This window comes from Microtus pennsylvanicus, chromosome X (assembly GCF_037038515.1).
Source record: "Microtus pennsylvanicus isolate mMicPen1 chromosome X, mMicPen1.hap1, whole genome shotgun sequence".
NCBI lineage: Eukaryota > Metazoa > Chordata > Mammalia > Rodentia > Cricetidae > Microtus > Microtus pennsylvanicus.
The window spans coordinates 101,718,373-101,737,093 of record NC_134601.1 but is presented as its reverse complement, the minus strand read 5'-3'; the positions used below and the strand labels follow the sequence as shown (position 1 = coordinate 101,737,093).

At 38.0% G+C, this 18,721-nt stretch overlaps 1 protein-coding gene across 9 annotated transcripts in view; it reads left to right on the top strand.

Moving 5' to 3' along the window:
* Dmd (dystrophin) overlaps positions 1-18,721 on the top strand; it is a 2,313,977-nt gene that overhangs the window by 1,902,478 nt on the left and 392,778 nt on the right. For all 9 annotated transcript variants that reach the window (XM_075957213.1, XM_075957212.1, XM_075957218.1 and 6 more), the window contains one exon: positions 5,606-5,762. In XM_075957213.1, the coding sequence (XP_075813328.1) occupies positions 5,606-5,762 (157 nt within the window). The remainder of the gene's footprint in view (positions 1-5,605; positions 5,763-18,721) is intronic.

The window sequence follows — 18,721 nt, the reverse complement described above, 5'->3', positions numbered from 1 at the left end:
CTTTCTAAAACAGTCTTGATTTCTAGCAATTTCCTGTCTCTCGTGAGAGATGTGTATGGAAATATACTGGTTCTCATGCTTGGAACATAACTCTCTAAATTTTGACTCAAATTCTACAACAGGTGTTTCCCATATGGGCTGTTCTTTACCAGTTCTTTCCAGGACTATTCACTATTCTAATTGACATTTGAAGGATTAAGTATGGCTCAGTGATAGAGTGCTCTTCTAACATGAACAAGATCTTTGGTTTAGCCGGCAAAACATACGAGAGAGAGAGAGAGAGAGAGAGAGAGAGAGAGAGAGAGAGAGAGAGAGAGAGAGAGAGAGAGAGAGAGATGTTGCCAGGTGGTATTGCCAGGACTCAGGATCAGAGGCAGGCAGATCTCTGAGTTGAAAGCCAGCCTGGTCTATAGAGTGAGTTCTAGGATAGTCAGAGTTATGCAGAGAAACTCTGTCTCAAAAAAAAGAAAGGAAGAAAAAAGAAATAAACAAACAAAAGAAAGAAGTGCAAAGTCAGAGTACGTCTAAAAGAATAGAATCCTTTTATAGCAATATTTTTTTCTCTTCTGATGCTTTGAGTACCTAACATGTAATCTTGAGCAAATTGCTTAAGTACTTTAATGCTATGAGACACTAAAATGAAGAGGTTTGACCAGAAACAGATGGTCTCTTCAGCTTCTCTTCCAATTCTGCAACTCTACTAATTCTGGGATAATACTTTTAAAACTCAGTCAAATCGTTGTGTTTGTGTGTGGTGTTTGTACATGCTCACATGTGTGTATGCACCTGTGCCTGTGGGTATATGCACGTGTGCAGAAGACTACAGGTCAGTACAAGTGTCTTTCTCATTCACTCTCCACCTGATTTTTTGAGTCAGAATGTCTTACTAAACCTTAAGCGCATCAATTTGGCTAGAATATATGGGTAATGGCCTCAGGGATTCACCTGTCTTTCTTTCCCTGGGCCTGGGGATTACAGATACATACCACCATGACTGGATGAACGTAGGTGCTAGGGATCCATAGAAATGTCCCCATGCTTGTTCAGCAAGCGCTTTACCAATTTCTTTCTCTCCAAACACTGGTTTGTTTGTAAAACAGAGTATCCAAAAGTAAATAGAATGTTTTTGAGAAAAAGTGCTTGAAATTATGTAGAACTAATGTATTGTCCCATTTGAGAAAAGTTAATCATTCCTTCCATATTCATTATCATATCACATGTTGGCCACAAGATGTGCAATAAGTAATAAGTAAATATTTCCATAGAAGAAGATAAAACATAGGAATCAAGTAATATTTTTACTTCTATAGAGACATTTGCACACACGCGTACATATACAGAGTGAATAATGAGACTGTCCAATACCAGAATGATCATTAATCAAGAAAAGTGTTTCTCATACCAAAATAGCCCATATCCACAACCTTTCACTTTGCCCTAAAACTAGTAAGAATTTCAAAAGTGAACAAGTGAATTTTTTACAGAAGAAATATTTATGAAATTCTGTTTAACCTGTATTCAGATTTTACCCACATTATTGTGTATAAATTTCACTCTGAGAATCACCTAATATGTTATTGACATAACTTCAGCAAATTTATATTTTATATTTTTATGCCTGAAGGAAGAAATGTGTAAATGCTATATGAATTTCATGTTTATTAAATTTTGAGCATTAGTTTGAGAGACAGGAACACTAACATTCTTAAGCAACAATGAATCACTTAGGGAGTACTTGGTAGCAGCAGTTAGAACAGAGAGGGGTTTTTCCTCTGGTAGAGAACAAAGAAAGTGCAAAAGGAAGAAGAGCCTTTTGACTTTTGAGTGGGAATAAAAGCAACTTGGACACTGAGTATATCTGACCTTTTCCTTACTCTTGGAATGCTAATTATGTTGGAAGTTGGAGTTCAAGGCCCAGCTTGGAAAAAAAAATGTTTCCTTCTCTTTGAGTTTAATTCTGTCTCTTTACTTAAAGCCCCACAGCGCCCACTTTATTTCTGCAGTTCTTCGTTATTTCTGCATCCATCCCGTTTCTCTGTGTCTGCTGACGTGCTATTATATTACACAGGGGCACGCAGGATGTACGGAGATACATCACTAGTTTTATAAAGGAAGTCAAAGTGAAAAATGAATTCAATAGAGTGCAATTTGCTTTAAGAATGTGTGCTTTTCGGAGTAAAGTTTTATTAAGGATTTCAAACTAGGCATCAACCAAATCACATTTGAAATATCTGTATCTAGAGAAATAATGGCCACTTTATCATGTTGTGTAATTCTTAGAGTGCTGTCACAGAGGGGTTCTTTAAATATCTAGCCATAGATCCCAGTCCACCTAAAAGTCCTATATTTTAGCTAAACCTCATAGTTTGTGAAAATTTTCTGTTTTTCAAAGATCAGCACTTATCTTTTAAGAGTCTAGTAGCCACCAAGAGCTTGTCTTCACTAATAAAGATTAATATGAAATGGGTAGACACCGTGTATCTCTTCAAACTCCCTTTTTTATTTTTATTCCGTGGGTAGGGATAAATAAAGTACATTTGGCTACTGAGAAGAGGTCATTTTTCTCTGGAATTTAAAATAGTTGGTTAAAACCAGTATGCATAAGGCTTTTTCTTATCTGGTGGTGCCTTGTAATTCTCAATTCACATTTGTAATTATGACTATATAACAGATATGCCCCGGCAGTAGTTTTTAGACCTCTGGTCCTGCTTTTCCCCAATTGCAAAATGGGGTGTTTAAACTGTGATCTCTAAGGTTCGTCTTAATGCTAACATCCTTTACTAACAACAAAACATACTTCCAAATACAGGGAACGGCAGTTACCAAATCCTTTTTTTTTCTCCCAGGAGATAGCTTTTCAAACATAGGAATTGGCTAATTGTTTAGAAGTCTTTGATAGGCAGTCATTAAAATACAACCAGTAGTTTCTATCAGCATATATATTACAAATGTCTCAGAAATATTTCATAGGATTAATATGCTAAGATTCAGTTGCCTTCAGTTCATATTGCCTTTAAATCACCTCAAAGACCCACATATAGTCAGGGGTGGTGCGGCGCACCATGGCTCCCAGCACTCAGAAAGCAGAGGCAGGTGGGTCTCTGGAAGGTCACAGCTGCTCTGTTCCACGTAAACAGTCAGAGACCAGCCAGGCTGGCTAGTAAGAAGCTGGTTTAAGAAAATGATCAAGCACTTTAAAATTTCCACAAATCCCAAACCTCAGGACATGTCTTCTCACCCAGATGCTTGACAGTTTCTTCTCTCTTCTGGTGTCATGTCCTTTTGCTATTGTGCTGTTAACGGTCTTGACTGGCTTCTCGCAGCCTTCAGAACTCATGCTACTTAAATTCCTCTTAGATATTTTAGAATTTAATTTCTTCTTTCAAAGCTGTTTCCTCGGCCCTTACAAAACTCAAAAGCGTTTGTTTGTTCACTTACATATGAACAGTCACTACTATTTAACCTAGAAATGGAGGGGTTTTTTTTTGGTTTGGTTTGGTTTGGTTTGGTTTTTTGAGACAGTTTCTCTGTATAATTAGCCCTAGATGTTCTCGAACTCACTCTGTATACCAGGCTGGCCTCAAACTCAGAGACTGGCCTGCCTCTGCCTTCTGAGTGTGGGGATTAAAGGTGTGGCCTGGAAATGGGGTTTTAGTACTTCCCCATATAGCCAAAGCAGCAGCCTGTGATCTCACCATGGGCAAAGGCCTGTAATAAATTCCCTGTTGGAATGTTCCACTACATTAGTTTGCTTCAAATACCAGATAAATGCAAGACAATCATTGATGTCCTCATGCCCTTTCTTCTTTCTATTACATGTAACCCATGCCTCATGCAACTTAAAGACAAAAAATAAATATTCTAAGCAGTGTCTTCTCTACTGTTTACTGCTATTCTTTGTGCCTCTGACTGCCTACCTTTCAAAACATCCTGTCTGATAGCTTCTTTCACCTTCCACGGAACTCAGCTGTAACTTTCAAACATTGCAGAGAATCCTTGTGACCAGTACTCATTAGACTTCATGTTTTATATAATTGTCATTCTTCCAAATTGGACAAGTATAAAGATGAAAGAAAATCTGACAAATCTACCCCGGAAAGACAACCTGGTTGTCATTTCAGATATTTCCATGCATAGTCAAGTATGGGCTTACAAGTGTATGCCTAGCTACACACAAACATTTTACAAAAGAAAAAAAGATTTCCTGTTTTAACCCACTTTCTCATTTTCCATATGCATAAACATTTGTATATGCCATCATACTGAGTATTACATAGGAATTCATTGTATGACATTATCATTGTAGAAGAAAGAAATCCCTTAGCATTGCATATTTACACTTTATAGTGTATCACAATCATAAGCAATGCTGTAATTAATGTTTTCTGCCTATAGCTTTGTGGGCTTTTCCACTTGCTTTCTTCATATTCCTCAAATTGAACATTTATTTACATATTTTAAAGACCTTTATGTCTTCATTAGAGTGTCTTTTGTAAAATCTGAAACAATTTAATTTCAGTAGTAAGTACAAACTTTGGTAGTTCAAAGCCAGAAAGAGAGTTATATTGGAAATGTCAGGCTAAGTTACTGAGCAGACAAGGGAAATGTTCTTTTACCTAGCTGCTCTGCCTTAAATTTCTTGGCAGCCCCGGAGGCTTTAGTGTATTTCTGTTATAAGCAGCATTAATTTTTATGAATTAATTAGTGCTTGCTGATCAAATGTAAGTGATGCAGCATGGTTGCAGATTGACCTGAGGATAAAGCACTGTAACTTTCCCCTTTGTTTTCGGGATGATGATTTATTTCATTAATTTAGTTTCTCCTCCTCAAATGAAATGTGGGTTTTATAGCACAGATCAGTCATTTGTGTATTCCTCCATGGCTTCTAAGAATTAACATGTTCTAAATCCAGTTGATGGGAAAGCACTAAATTATTCATGTTTAGGGGAAGCTTTCTCTTCCATGTGAGTTTTTGGTCTCCGTACATTTTACACAAAGGGAACAGTGAGAAAAAAAATGTTTGGAACTTGGTGAAAAACAAATCCCAGGTGCAGAGGGATAAAGCAGGCTAGAAGAACACGCGAGGCATGTGGAAAGCCGAGCAGAAAGGACCGGATACCAGACTAAAGGAGTCAGAGGGAAAGACTGCCTAGGGTGGAAGACATGGAAAAGTCGGAGTGTGGGGAAAGACCTTTCCCTTTCTCAAAACAGAAAGAATTCCAGTATGAGTCACATGAAAACTAAAGGGGTTTTATTAGTCACTGGGTCTAAGACTTTTTCTACTAGAAACATTAAAAAATCATTGGCTGAAACAGGATAGGAAAACATTTGATTCCAGCATGCAAGCCATGCCAAAAGTCTCAGAATTCTGCATATGGAAAGAAACATATGGCAGAACGTGGCCTTGCCTGAAAATTGTCATTGGAATACTCCCACCTTGTTTATGACTTGTAAAATCAGGTAGCTAGATGGTCATTGACAGCTGTGCTATATAGCTCAAAGTAGGTGTGTATTGGAGCAATATTTAACCAATGAAATGAAATTAACAGACTCATCAATTATACTTCTAGATATTCTGTTACAGTATGCTCCCATTCTTTTTTAGGTCCCATTTGGAAGCCAGTTCTGACCAGTGGAAGCGTCTGCATCTTTCTCTTCAGGAACTTCTTGTGTGGCTACAGCTGAAAGACGATGAATTGAGCCGGCAGGCACCTATTGCTGGTGATTTTGCAGCAGTTCAGAAGCAGAATGATGTACACAGGGTAGGATGCTTTAGAGACTAATAATTTGTGCATAGCAAGCATTAACTGGCTATTTTTAAACTGTTTTTTAATTAAAAATTAAATGGGAGAGGAGTATTTTAGTCACTTCATCTGATGATTAATTATAAATAGCTCATGCCCATTATATTTTAAATGTCAAATATATCTGCATTAGTAATATTCCTTTTGTCTATTTTTAAATTCTTCTTATCATGGAAATTATTGAATATTTATAAAAGTAGACAGAACATTACAATAAACATTCATGTGCTTTTCAAGATATCAACAATCCTCAATTCATGGACAGTCTTATTTCTTCTATGCCTCTATTCATTCCCTTGTCATTTCAAGAAAATCTCAGGCATATTCCATTCATTCCTAAATATTTTAGGAAGTATCTCAAAAAAGAGAAGGATATGTCTTTTTTATTAAATAGAGTGCTATTATAACACTACAAAATAGCAGTAATTACATCATATCCAATATCCATAAATATTCCATTTTTTACATATATCACATTTTTATGCTTTCTGTTTTATTTTAATAATCAAAATGAGATCCATATATTGCATTTATTTAATTTTTTGTTATAATAGTTACATAATTTCTCCCTTACATTTTCTCCCTCCAAACCTTCGTATGTACCCTTTCTCTCTTAAGTTTCTGGTCTCTTGTAGCATTACTTGTTACTGCATGCTTTTATAAATATTTTTCCTACATATAATCTGCTCAGTCTGTATAGTGCTAATTGTATATGTGTTCAGCGCTGACCGTATGGCACTGGATAACCAATTGGTGTGTTTCTCTCTGGAGAAGACTATTTCTCACACTCTTAGCATTCCTTAGCTTCCTGCAGTTCTTTATCAGGGGCTAAATCCTTGTGAGCTTTCTCCTGTCCTGCTTGGTTTATCTCTTGTTGTTGTTCTTTAGCACGTGTCATGGTACGGAGACTGTATGGATATCACTTCTAACACTACTATCTAATGCAGTCTCACTGCAAACTCCCTGATCCTCTTCCTTTTAAACTCTACCTCCTCTTCTTCTGTGTTTCCTGAGCCTTAGGTATAGGAACTGTTTTGTAGGGGCCCCAACAACTTTTGTTGTAGTTTTCTGTTGTTGACTCAGTCTGTTGCTAAGAGAAATTCTTTTGATTCGAGGTGAGAACTACACTTTGTCTGTGGTTCTAAAGATAAATATTTAGAGTGTTGATAGTGATTATTATGTTGTTTTACTAAAGTGGTGGTTGTAGTTTCTCTTCCACAATCCATGACTTCACTAGCCCTGGGTAGTTGGGCTAAGCTTCCTGTACCAAGTACGGGTCCCTCCTGTTGAGGATGTCTTAACTCCAATTGGAGAGCGTTTAGTTACTGCCAAGGAAGACATGCCATACCTATACCCATGCTGGTTGATGTGGTGGTTGTTGTGGTTCATAGATGTTATGGTCCGATAGGAGTGTTGATTGTCTCCTTTTTGGATGATTGCTTGTCTAGTCCAGAGGAAAGAAATGTTCAGGACAATTCTAGGTCAAGGGCCTCTGGGCCCTGTTTCTGAAGCGCATGGCATCATCAACAGTAGGGACTTATCTTCCAAATCCTGGGGGAGTGGCAACCAAAGGCAAAACCAATAGCTTCTATGTTTTGCGAATCTCTTGGACAACCCTGACTATGTTGGCTAGTTTTCCATCAACTCGACACTAGCTAGACTAACTGGAGAATAGCGAGCCTCAGTTGAGAAACTGCAACCGTAAGTTTGAACTGTAGGCTAAGCCTGCAGAACAGTTTCTTAATTAGCGATTAATGTGGGAAGGCCTGGTCCATAATGGGTGGGACCACCTTGTGAAGGTGGATTTGGGTTCTATAAGAAAGCAAGCTGAACATGCCATGGGAAGCAAGCCTATAAGCAGCACCCCCTCATTGCCCATCAGCTCCTGCCTCCAGGTTTTAGCCCTTCTTGAGTTCATGTCCTGACTTCCTTCAGTGACTATAGTATGGAAGTATAAGCCAAATAAAACCTTTCCTCCCCTACTTGCTTCTGATCTTGGTGTTTTAGCACAATAGTAACCCTAACTAGAACCCTAAGAACAACTCAAAAGAAGGTATCTCTTGTGTGATCCTGGGAGTTTTGATGTCTGTCTCTGGTGGAGAACATCATCAGCCCTAATTTATTTATTTGCTTCCTCTCCTCATTATTTTTATACCATTTATATGCTATTGACAAAGTAACTATGTCTCTAATGTTCGGAATAATTTGTTGTTCTTTCCATAGCATCCTTCACCAGTGGCCAGTTGTTTATCTAGTTTTTGTTTTATGTTGTTTTATACTTCTGTCTTCTCAAGCAGGTTCTGAGTGGAGAAGGCAGAAATTTTGCTTCCTTCATATTTTAAAACCATATAGCCTAATGGAGTATCTGATGCTGATAAGTGTTATTTTTTTTAAATGGGAGTAAAAGGTACATGAACAGAAATAAACAGCCAGTAAAAATAAATTACCACCAAATGACAAAACATTGATAAGATGGTACCACTTTTATATATCCAGTCTTTAAAAGAAAAATCTCTCTGAAGACTCAGCCAAAGGTAGCATCTTCAAGAAAGTTCAGCGACTGATGTTATTCCAGAGAAAGGGACATAAAAGTTTACAAATGAAAGAAAGCATGAAGTCCAAGAGGTCTTTGAAAGACAGTGCTAAGAAAGTTGACTGCTTCTTTGGCTATTTTTTTTTTTGTGAGACACATTCCCAAGTTTTTGTAGCAAGTTGAAATGATGAAATGAAACACTGCTACATTTTTAAATCTTAATTTGGAGCAATCATATGTATGCATCACATACATATGCATGTTATATATAAAGCATTCATTGAGAAAGAATGAACATTTACACAATCCATTTTGATCATATTCTCTCCCCTTTCCTAAACTGTCTCAGATTCTCTTTACCTCCCTAACAACTCAAATTCATGTTTCTCTCTATCTTAAAAAAATATACAAAACCCCACAATAACCAAAACAAACTTTAAAAAAGACAAAAATACCAAAACAAAACAAAAGTGCACAAGGGAAAAAACAAAAACGGGTCTATTTTGTGTCGCACATAAACTCTGGGACATAGGGCCTGGCCTGGATTTTGTGTGATAAACCCAGTGTCACTCCATTGAAGAAAACTGACTTCTTTTTCCAAGCAGCAATCAGTTGCAAGTAACTTCTTGTATAAGGGTGGGATTTTTGTCTACTTTCCTTTCCAGTGTGGGATTTTGTCTGGTGTGAGCCTGTGCAGGTCTTAGATATGCTGTCACAGTCTCCACAAATTCATATGTGTACCAGTCCTATTGTTTCTAGAAGATTCTACATCCTTGGAGCCATCCACTGCCTCTAGCTCTTATGGGCTTTCTTCCTTCACTTATGTAGAGAATCAAAAGCATTTTAAATAGAATTCATTGTGTGAGATAGTAAATTGAGACTGAATTGGTATAAAATACATAATTTTATTATAGGTCCAAAAGCCAATGAAAATGAATCATTGGAAACATGCAGTCATAATGGCAATTTTATTCAGCAGTGAAAAGATAGGAATTGATCAAAAATTGTCATGATCTCCTTTCCCAGCATTTTGTTGTCGCTATTGCTTTCCTTCCCCTGACGACTTTATCTGGTATTTTACTAATCGAGCTATTACTGCTCAAATGTTTGTACACAAATTCTCCATCTCCAATCACAAATTTCAAGAAAGTCATGTGTGGTGGGAAGAGGGGATGCTGGAGTTAGAGGCATGCTTGAGTTATTATAACTCAGATGCATGCCTCTGGGTTGTAGCCCACTGATCTCTCCTCATTTGTTAGGAGTTCCTCTATTCTTCCTTGGTTGCCTTCCCCCCTTCAACTATTACTCAGATCCAGTCAGCAACCATGTGAATAGCTGAGTATCCTTCTGTAAAGCGTGTGGCGCTGCTTTGACACATATTTTTATTTGTGACTTGGCCCAATGCACGGTGGAGCTTCTCTTGGTAGCTTGATGGCGGTGGATATCACAAAGCATTGTCTTTGCTCGGGAAGTCTGTGCCTCCCAGGTGTTGATGAAAGCACAGTTTTATACCCAGTTTTACTCCACAGCAGCTCTTTCGGGGCTGGACTACAAAGGTTTCCTCGGCAGAGGCACACTTGCTGCCTGGATGAAAAGAATGAAAAAGAGCCATTGAAGCGGGATTTTCTGTCAGAACATCAGAACTCAGAAAGAGAAAAAGGAAATGTGTTCAGTATAAAACTCCATCTAAATGTACTCAGCAATGGGTTCTGATTTCTCCTTTTATTAGACATTGTTTCCCTCCCATGTTTCCAGGATCACATTTCTCTGGTTCTTTATTAGTTTAGTGATTCAATTGCTGTTTATATGACTGCTGGGGTGGCTGTCAAGATGGATCACTTGTAATCATAAATTTATTCCCTGTGTATTTTCAGGGTCACTTTTAAAAGTCATCTCTTTACTATATGTGGTAAACTATAAATGTCCTTGATGACATCTTTTAATGGGAACCTGTCTTTTCCTTTTCATTTCCTTCCTTCCTTCCTTCTTCCTTCCTTCCTTCCTTCCTTCCTTCCTTCCTTCCTTCCTTCCTTCCTTCCTTTCTTTCCTTCCTTCTCTTTTCCAGATCCCATCTGCAGTTTCCCCTCCCTCCTCTCCCTCCAGCCTCTCTCCCCCACCTCACCTCTGTCCCCCATATTCACTACTTCTCTGTTTCTATTCTTATAAGGGTAGGCCACACATGGATATCAACAAAACATGGTATATGGAGTTAGAGTAATACTAAGCATGTATTAAGGCTGAACAAGTCAATCCAGTATGAGGATAAGGGTCCCAGAGGCCAGCAAAAACTTCAGAGTCAGCTCCTGCTTCCATTGTTAAGAGTTCCACAAGACAACCAAGCTACACAACCATCACATATATGCATGGGGCCTGTGTAAGTCCCATCCAGGCTTCCTGGTTTTCAGTTCAGTCTCTGTGAGACCTTGAGCCCAGGGTAGTTGATTCTGTGGATTTTCTTGTGATGCCCTTGACCCCTCTGGTTCCTACAATTCTTCCTCCCTCACCGCCTTCACAGATTCCCTGAGCTCTGCCTAATACTTGACTCTGGGTCTCTGCATCTGTTCTCATCAGTTCTTGAATGAAACCTCTCTGATATCAACTAAACTAGCAACCAGTCTTATCACATCGCATATGCAGGACAGACTGTAGGTTAAAGATGATGTACCTGAGTTGGTGTCCAAGTTCCTTCACTGGAAGTCTTTCCTGGTCAGAGGAGATAGCCAGTTTGAGCTACATATCACCTATTGTTAGGAGTCTTACGTGGAGTCTTCCTTGTAGATTTTTGGAAGTTTCCCTTGGAAACCAGGTTTCTACCTCACACCAAAATGCCCCCCTTTCCAGTTGTCTTTTTCAGTACTCTCTCCCCACATCCACTTATCTGATCATCGTTCCCATCTTCACATACCCCAAGTCTACCCACAAAATTTATTCTATTTATCCTTCCCAGTGAGATCCAAGCACTCCCGCTTGAACCATCCTCTTTGGCACTATGGATTGCATCATGGTTATCCATTACTTTACAGCAAATATCCACTTAGAAGTAAGTGCATACCATGTTTGTCTTTCTGAGTGTGGGTAACCTCACTTGAGATGTTTTTTTTTCTAATTCCATCCATTTTCATGGAAATTCCGTGATGTCATTGTTCTTAACATCTGAATAATAATCCAGGGTGTCAATGTACCACATTTTCTTTATTCACCATTCTGTTTAAGGGATGTTGTTTCCAGGTTCTAGGTATTATGAATAAAGCTGCTATAAACATAGTTTTGCAAGAGTTCTTGTGGTATGTTTTAACATCCTGCGGGTACATGCTCAAGAGTGATATAGATGGATCTTGAGACATATAGTTCCCAATTTTCTGAGAAACTGCCATATTGATTTCCAAAGTGGCTGAGTAACTGTACAAGTTGGCACTCCCACCAGCAGTGAAGAAGTGGTCCCCTTGCTCCACATCATGGCCAGCCATGTGCACTTTGTCACTTGTGCATTTTTGTGTGTTTGCTGTTGTGGTTTTAGTTTTTTTAAAAGAATCATATTTTACATACCAACCCCAGTTTCCTCTCCCTCCTGTCCTTCTGCTCTACCCATCTTCCCCCTACCCCACCCCCATCCACTCCTCAGAGAAGGTGAGATCTCCCATGGGGGGTCAACAGAGTCTGTCACATCACCTGAGGCAGGACCAAGGCTCTATCCCCTGTATCTAGGCTGAGCAAAGTATCCCTCAACAGGGAATGGGCTCCAAAGAGCCAGTTCATGCACTAGGGATAAATACTGGTTCCATTGCTAATGGCTTCACAAACTGCCCACACCACACAATTGTCACCCTCATTCAGAGGGACTAGTTTGGTCTTATGCAGGTTCCTCAGCTGTCAGTTCCAAGTCAGTGATCTCCCACTTGCTTAGGTCAACTGTTTATGTTGGTTTTTCCCCTTGTGGTCTTGGTCCCTTTGTTCATAATATCACTCCTCCCTCTTTCTGGCTGGACCATCAGTTACTAGATGAAGCTTCTGTGATGACAATTAAGATAGCAATCAATCTGATTGCAGGAGAAGGGCAGTTAATGTAACCTCTCCACTATTGCTTAGATTCTTAACTGAGGTCATGCTTGTGGGTTCCTGAGAATTTTCCTAGTGCCTGGTTTCTTGCTAACCCCATAAGATACCCTATTTCAAGGTATCTCTTTCCTTGCTCTCCCCCTCTGTCCTTCACCCACGTCAACTTTCCCAATCTCTCAGGTTCTCATCCCTGTTCCCCTTATCCTCTCCCACTCCCCTTCTCCCTCCCTCCCTTCCCCCATGCTCTCAATTTACTAAGGAGAGCTTATCTACTTCCCCTTCCAAGGGAGGATCCTTGTTTTCTTAGGGTTCTCCTTGTTTCCTGTCTTCTTTGAGGTTGTGGGCTGTAGGGTGAGTATCTTTTTCTTTATGTCTAATATCCACTTATGAGTGAGCACATACCATGTTTGTCTTTCTCTGTCTGGTTTACCTCACTCGAGATGTTTTTTTTTCTAGTTCCATCCATTTCCCTGCAAATTTCAAGATGTCATTGATTTTTACCACTGAATAGTACTCCATTATGTAAATATACCACATTTTCTTTATCCATTCTTCAGCTGAGGGGCACCTAGGATGTTTCCAGGTTCTGGCTCTTACAAATAATGCTGCTATGAGCAAGGTTGAACAAATGTCCTTTTAGTGTGAGTGTATATCCTTTGTGTATATGCCCTATAGTAGTATTGATGAGTCTTGAGGTAGATTGATTCCCAGTTTTCTGAGAAACCACTATACTGATTTTCAGAGTAGTTGTACAAGTTTGTACTCCCACCAGCAATGGATGTTTCCCTTACTCCACATCCTTTCCAGCATAAGCTATCATCAGTGTTTTTGATCTTAGCCATTCTGATGGGTAAAATGGATTCTGAGTCATTTTGATTCATGTTTCCCTGATTGTTACGGGAGGTCCTCCCACTCCTCCAGCCTATCACCGCTGAGATACCAGCCCATTGGGGCGTGGTCTCTCTCCCTTTAAAAAAGCGGCCACTTCCCTCTCCTCTCTCTCTCTTCACTTCCTGCTCCACCGGCGACTAGACTTCCTTCCTGGTTGCGCAGAGGGCTGACGGTGATCTGTAAGATTTTTCCCCTTCAAATAAATACCACCCTATTAATCATAATTCCAAACTGGTATGGTATTGTTTATGACTTACGCCTTCACCTGATGGCTAAGAATGTTGAACATTTCTTTCAGTGTTTGGTGGTCATTGGAGATTCTTCTTGTGAGAATTCTCTGGTTAGATCTCTATAACATTTTTAATTAGATTATTTAGATTTTTGATACCTAGGGTTTTGAGTTCTTTATTTATTTTATAAATTATTCCTCTGTCATATGTGGGGTTGGTGAAGATTTTTCTCATTCTGTAGACTGACCTTTTCACTTTGCTGAAGGTATCCTTTACCTTACAGAAGCTTTGCAGTTTCATTATGCTCCGTTTATTAATTCTTGATCTTAGTGTCTCTACTGCTGGTATTCAGTTCAGAAAGTTGTCTCTTGTGCCAATGCATTCATAGTTCCCACTTTCTCTTCTATCCAGTTAAGTGTATCTGGATTTATGCTGAGGTCTTTAAACCACTAGGACTTGAGTTTTATGCAGTTTGATAGATATGGCTCTGTTTGCATTCTTCTACGTGTTGACATCCAGTTAAACCAGTTTTGAAAATTCTTTCTTTTTTTCATTGTATAATTTTGGCTTCTTTGTTGAAAATTAGGTGTACATAGTTGAGTGGATTTACTTCTGTGTCTTTGAGTCCATTGATCCACCTGTTTTCTTTTATGCCAGTACCATGCAGGTTATCTTTCTATAGCTCTGTAGTAGAACTTGAAATCAAGGAGAATGATATGATACCTTAGTAAGTTGTTTTTTTTTATTGTATAGGATTGTTTTATCTATCCTGAGGTTATTTTTGTTTTTTCATATGAAGTTGAGCATTGTTCTTTCAAGGTCTATAAGAATTGTGTTGGGATTTTAGTAGGGATTGTGTTGAATCTATAGTTTGCATTTGGTAAGATGGCCATTCTTGCTATGATAATACCGCCTATCCATGAGCATGGGAGATAGTTTTATAATCTGATATCTTCTACAATTTCTTTCATCAATGACTTGAAGTTCTTGTAATATAGGCCTTTCACTAGCTTGGTTAAATTTACACATGCATAGTTCATATAATTTGAGGCTTTTGTGAAGGGTGCTGTTTCCTTGATTTCTTTCTCTGCACTTTTATCATTTGTACATAGGAGCCTACTTGTTGGTTGAGTTAGTTTTGTATCCAGTCACTTTACTGGAGGTCTTTATTTGCTGTAGTTCCCAGGAGAATTTTGTGGGTCACTTATGCATACTATCATATCATCTGTAAATAGTGATATATTGAATTCTTCCTTTCTAATATGTATCCCCTTGGTGTCCTTTAGTTGTCCTTTTGCACGATTTAGAATTTCAAGTACTATATTGAATGGATGCAGAGAGAATAAACAACCTTGTCTTGGAACACCTCTCCTAGTCAGGATTTCTATTGCTGAAATAAAACATGATGACCAAAAGGAGCTTGAAGAGGAATAGGTTTTATTTTAGCTTGTAGTCAATCATCCAGGGAACCCAGGTCAGGAACCTGAAAGAGCAACTGGTGTAGAGGCCATGGAGGAGTAACACTGACTGGCTTGCTCCTCCTGGCTTCCTCAACCTACTTTCTTACATCACCCAGGGCCGCCAACTTAAAAGTGGCACAATCCAAAGTGACCTGGACATTTCCATATCAACCATCAATTAAGAATATGCATTACTTGTTTGTCTACAGGCCAGTCCTGTGGAAGCATTTTCTCTACTGAAGTTCCCTCTTACCAAATGACTCAAGTTCCTGTAAGGTTGATTAAATAAAAAACTAGCCCGTATATAACCCTTATCTCATTAAAATATTAAAAGTTAAAACTATAATCAAATATATAGTTCATCTTATTGTTATTTATCCAAGGATGTTTAAAATTGGTGAGTTTATATTTTTGGTTATCTTTAGACTAATGATACAATTTCATAAGAAAATCACTCTTGGTTGCTGTGGTGAAGAACTCTATGATTTTACAGCAGGTAAAAAGCCAAGATAGTTCACGTAAGTTGTTGGGAACTGCTGTTTCACTTTGCAAAGTAGTTTTCTCACCCATGAGAGTCGATCTGTGCTCCCCAAACCAGATGGGCAGCATCACAACTCCAAGTGAACTGCTCTGAAGTCTAACTAATAAAGTCATGCCCCATATGTGGTGAAGTGTTATAAATAATTAAAACTCAAATGCACCTTAGCCACCACAAACTGACCAGTTTTTACATCTTTGGAATATATTAACCTGGCTATTTTACAGCTATTAATTAATTGTCTCACTAGAGTGACTTGTTTTCAATTAGCGTGTATTATTCTGCTCCAGATATATTTTTAAAACTGACTCCCTTTGTTTTGCTTGAGCAGCCACTAAAGTGATATTTATTACTCGTCGACTTCTGTGATTAACCTAGAGAGAGTCTTAAAGGAAATCATAATGGGGAATATTCAGAGCACTGCAATAAACCAGGAGCTTTTTTTAATTCCTATCTTTGCATCCCAGATCCAAATGGAGATTAGATCTTGATTATATGAATACTGTAGGTAATGACTTTTATTTGCACTTTTGCTAATGAAATTGTTTGCTGTCAGGTTTTCATCGTTCAATTTAAAGATCTGTATAAGCCCTTCCCTAGGGACCATTAAGGACATCTTCAAAGCTTTCTGAGATTTTTCTGGTTACAATTTAAAAGGAAGCAATCAATACATACATTATTAAAACAGTGGACAGAAAGCCGTTATTGCCAGGATGTTGTTGACAAATGAAAAGACTTGAATAAAGTAGTTTACTTGTTCATTTGTCAGGTCATATATTATACATAGTAGATTTATTCAGATGTCACCACAAAGTGAGGCAAAGGATTATAAGTTCAATAAAATTATCCCCAAATCACATTGTAGATTTTACATTTATTTTGGTTCATTTTATTGTCAATGCTGGCCTACTTAGTTTAGCTTCATTTTAGTGTATTAGTCGGATGAGTTCTCTGTGGTTTCTTTCTACAGAAATAGAAAATGTCTTTTGGAATGTTCATTCCAGCATTCAAGAATCTGGCCTCTTGGAGTTCTAAATACTTTTATTCTCCTACAAAGTTAGATTTTTTTTTAGTTAGGTCTGCTCTAAGCTGTCTTGGTAGATACATTGCAGGAGTTAGGTATCATTTTATCTATTCTTTATTAGTATTAGAAGAAGCTTTGTATGAATGTGATATTCTATGCAGTCATACATGGAGTTGCTGAATAGTAGAAACTTCACATTTATTTTTAGAATTGCATTTTTAGGCTTTTGAGGAAATCTTCTTCAAACTAGCTATATCATCAAAATGTAAGAATGCAGCCATCTAGGAACTGCTGCTTTTCTTTAAAGATTATAAGACGATGAAATGTGAACAATTTACAAATTCATTTCACCAGCCATCTTTTTCCTACTTTGTCAAATTATTTTGATATCTTGGCAAATTCTCTTAAGTATAATATTTGTATGGCATTTTATCTTTTCAAAACACTTTTACACAGATCATTTAATTACAAATGAACCTCCAGTCTTTTGCTGTGTTCATTTATTCCCCAAAAAATATCATGGAAAAAATCTTATCATCATAACTAACCATGTAAGAATTCAATGATTCTTTCAGTAACTCCTTATTGAGAGTCTCCCATGCTCCAGAGGTCAGGGATACAAAAGTGAATCATGAGTCCCTGATCCCATCCACATAAACAGTAAGCCAATAAATTAATATATAAAATAATACCAAGTATTAATAAATGCTACAAATCAACTAGGAGGAGCAAAAGAGGATGAGGTAATGTTTTAATAAATATCTGAGTTAGTGAGCAGAAATTGGAGAAGGCAGAGATAATTCTAAAGGAGTGAGCAGCAGTTTCAGAAGGCTCACAGAACAAAAAGTTCTGTGTTCATGGAGTGTTTATGGGACAGTAAAGTGCACAGTCTTTATTGTAGGAAACAGAGGAATGAAGCTATGCCGGTTATATAGTGAGACAAGGGCCAGATGACAAATAGTTTTGCAGATCAGAGTGTACAGAAGGATTCTGTGCTATGTATCATAAGACATCACTCACTGTTTTGAAGTTATTCGGCTGCTATGGATAACTGACAGGAGAAAAAGGGTGATAAAGTCATCTAGAAAACACATGATGATGACTTGGGCCGGAAGATAAATGATAGATCTGCTGAAATGTTATTTCATCTAAGATTTAGTCTAATAGGTGACCTGATAAAATATATGTTAGATGTGGCATGGAGTGTGTGCAAAACTCTCAAGGAAATCTCAGAACCTTATGTCTTGAACGAACAGCAGACAGGAAGTGCCACTTTTGGAGGGGAAAGGAACTAGAGAATGCGCATGGTGGGAGGTGTCTGGCTGAAGCAAATCAGGTACTCCATTCCTACATTTTGTTAAGAGTCAGGACAAGCAGTATGATTCAAAATTTCTCCTCTTCTTACATTTGACAGTCCCAAATTTTGGTTGAATCACAAGATTGTACTAAGGTTTTCTAATAGTGTATTTATTTACTGTTAATACCAGAATTCAGAGTTTAGGCTCAATGACTTAAAACTGAATTCTCTAAATGGCTATAGGAGCAGATTGGATTTTCCCCAGTGATTTCTCAAGGTCAGCTCAGAACTTAACAACTCTGTTGTCAGTGGGAAGTAACTTCCCCAGTGGTTTTTGGAAATAGCCCAGACTGAAGATTGAATTCAAACAGCTGTTCAAGATGCTGTGTGGGCAATAATCCATTCCTCAGTAGTATCAAAGACCTGTGAGGAGTCCAACCTTGATTCTATTCCATGCTCTTCATTTCAGAGAACACAACTCTTGTTTTAAAAGGCTCCCATGAAAATAAATCTGAGCAAGGCGTTTGTGGGGCAAAGAAAACATTTCCCAATAAATACTCAGAAATGTTTTCTCACAAGCAAAATTTAAAAAATTGACCTCTCTTAAAAATGCATCAATTTACTTTTAATGTTGCTTCAATTCTATTTAGACACCTTTCAAAATGAATTCAGTTGTTCATATTATTGGCTTTCTGAAACAATAGCAAAGTGTATGAGACCCTAGGATTGTTTCACTTCAATTTCATTCAGTAGTGGAGTAAAACTAAGATGCAGCTCTTTTCACTGTTTAGTGATGACTGCATAGCCATACTCAAAGAATCAGAGAGCAGAACATAGTTGGCAGATGTTAGGGGAATTGTTACTCATTGGATAAAATTTAAGTTACAA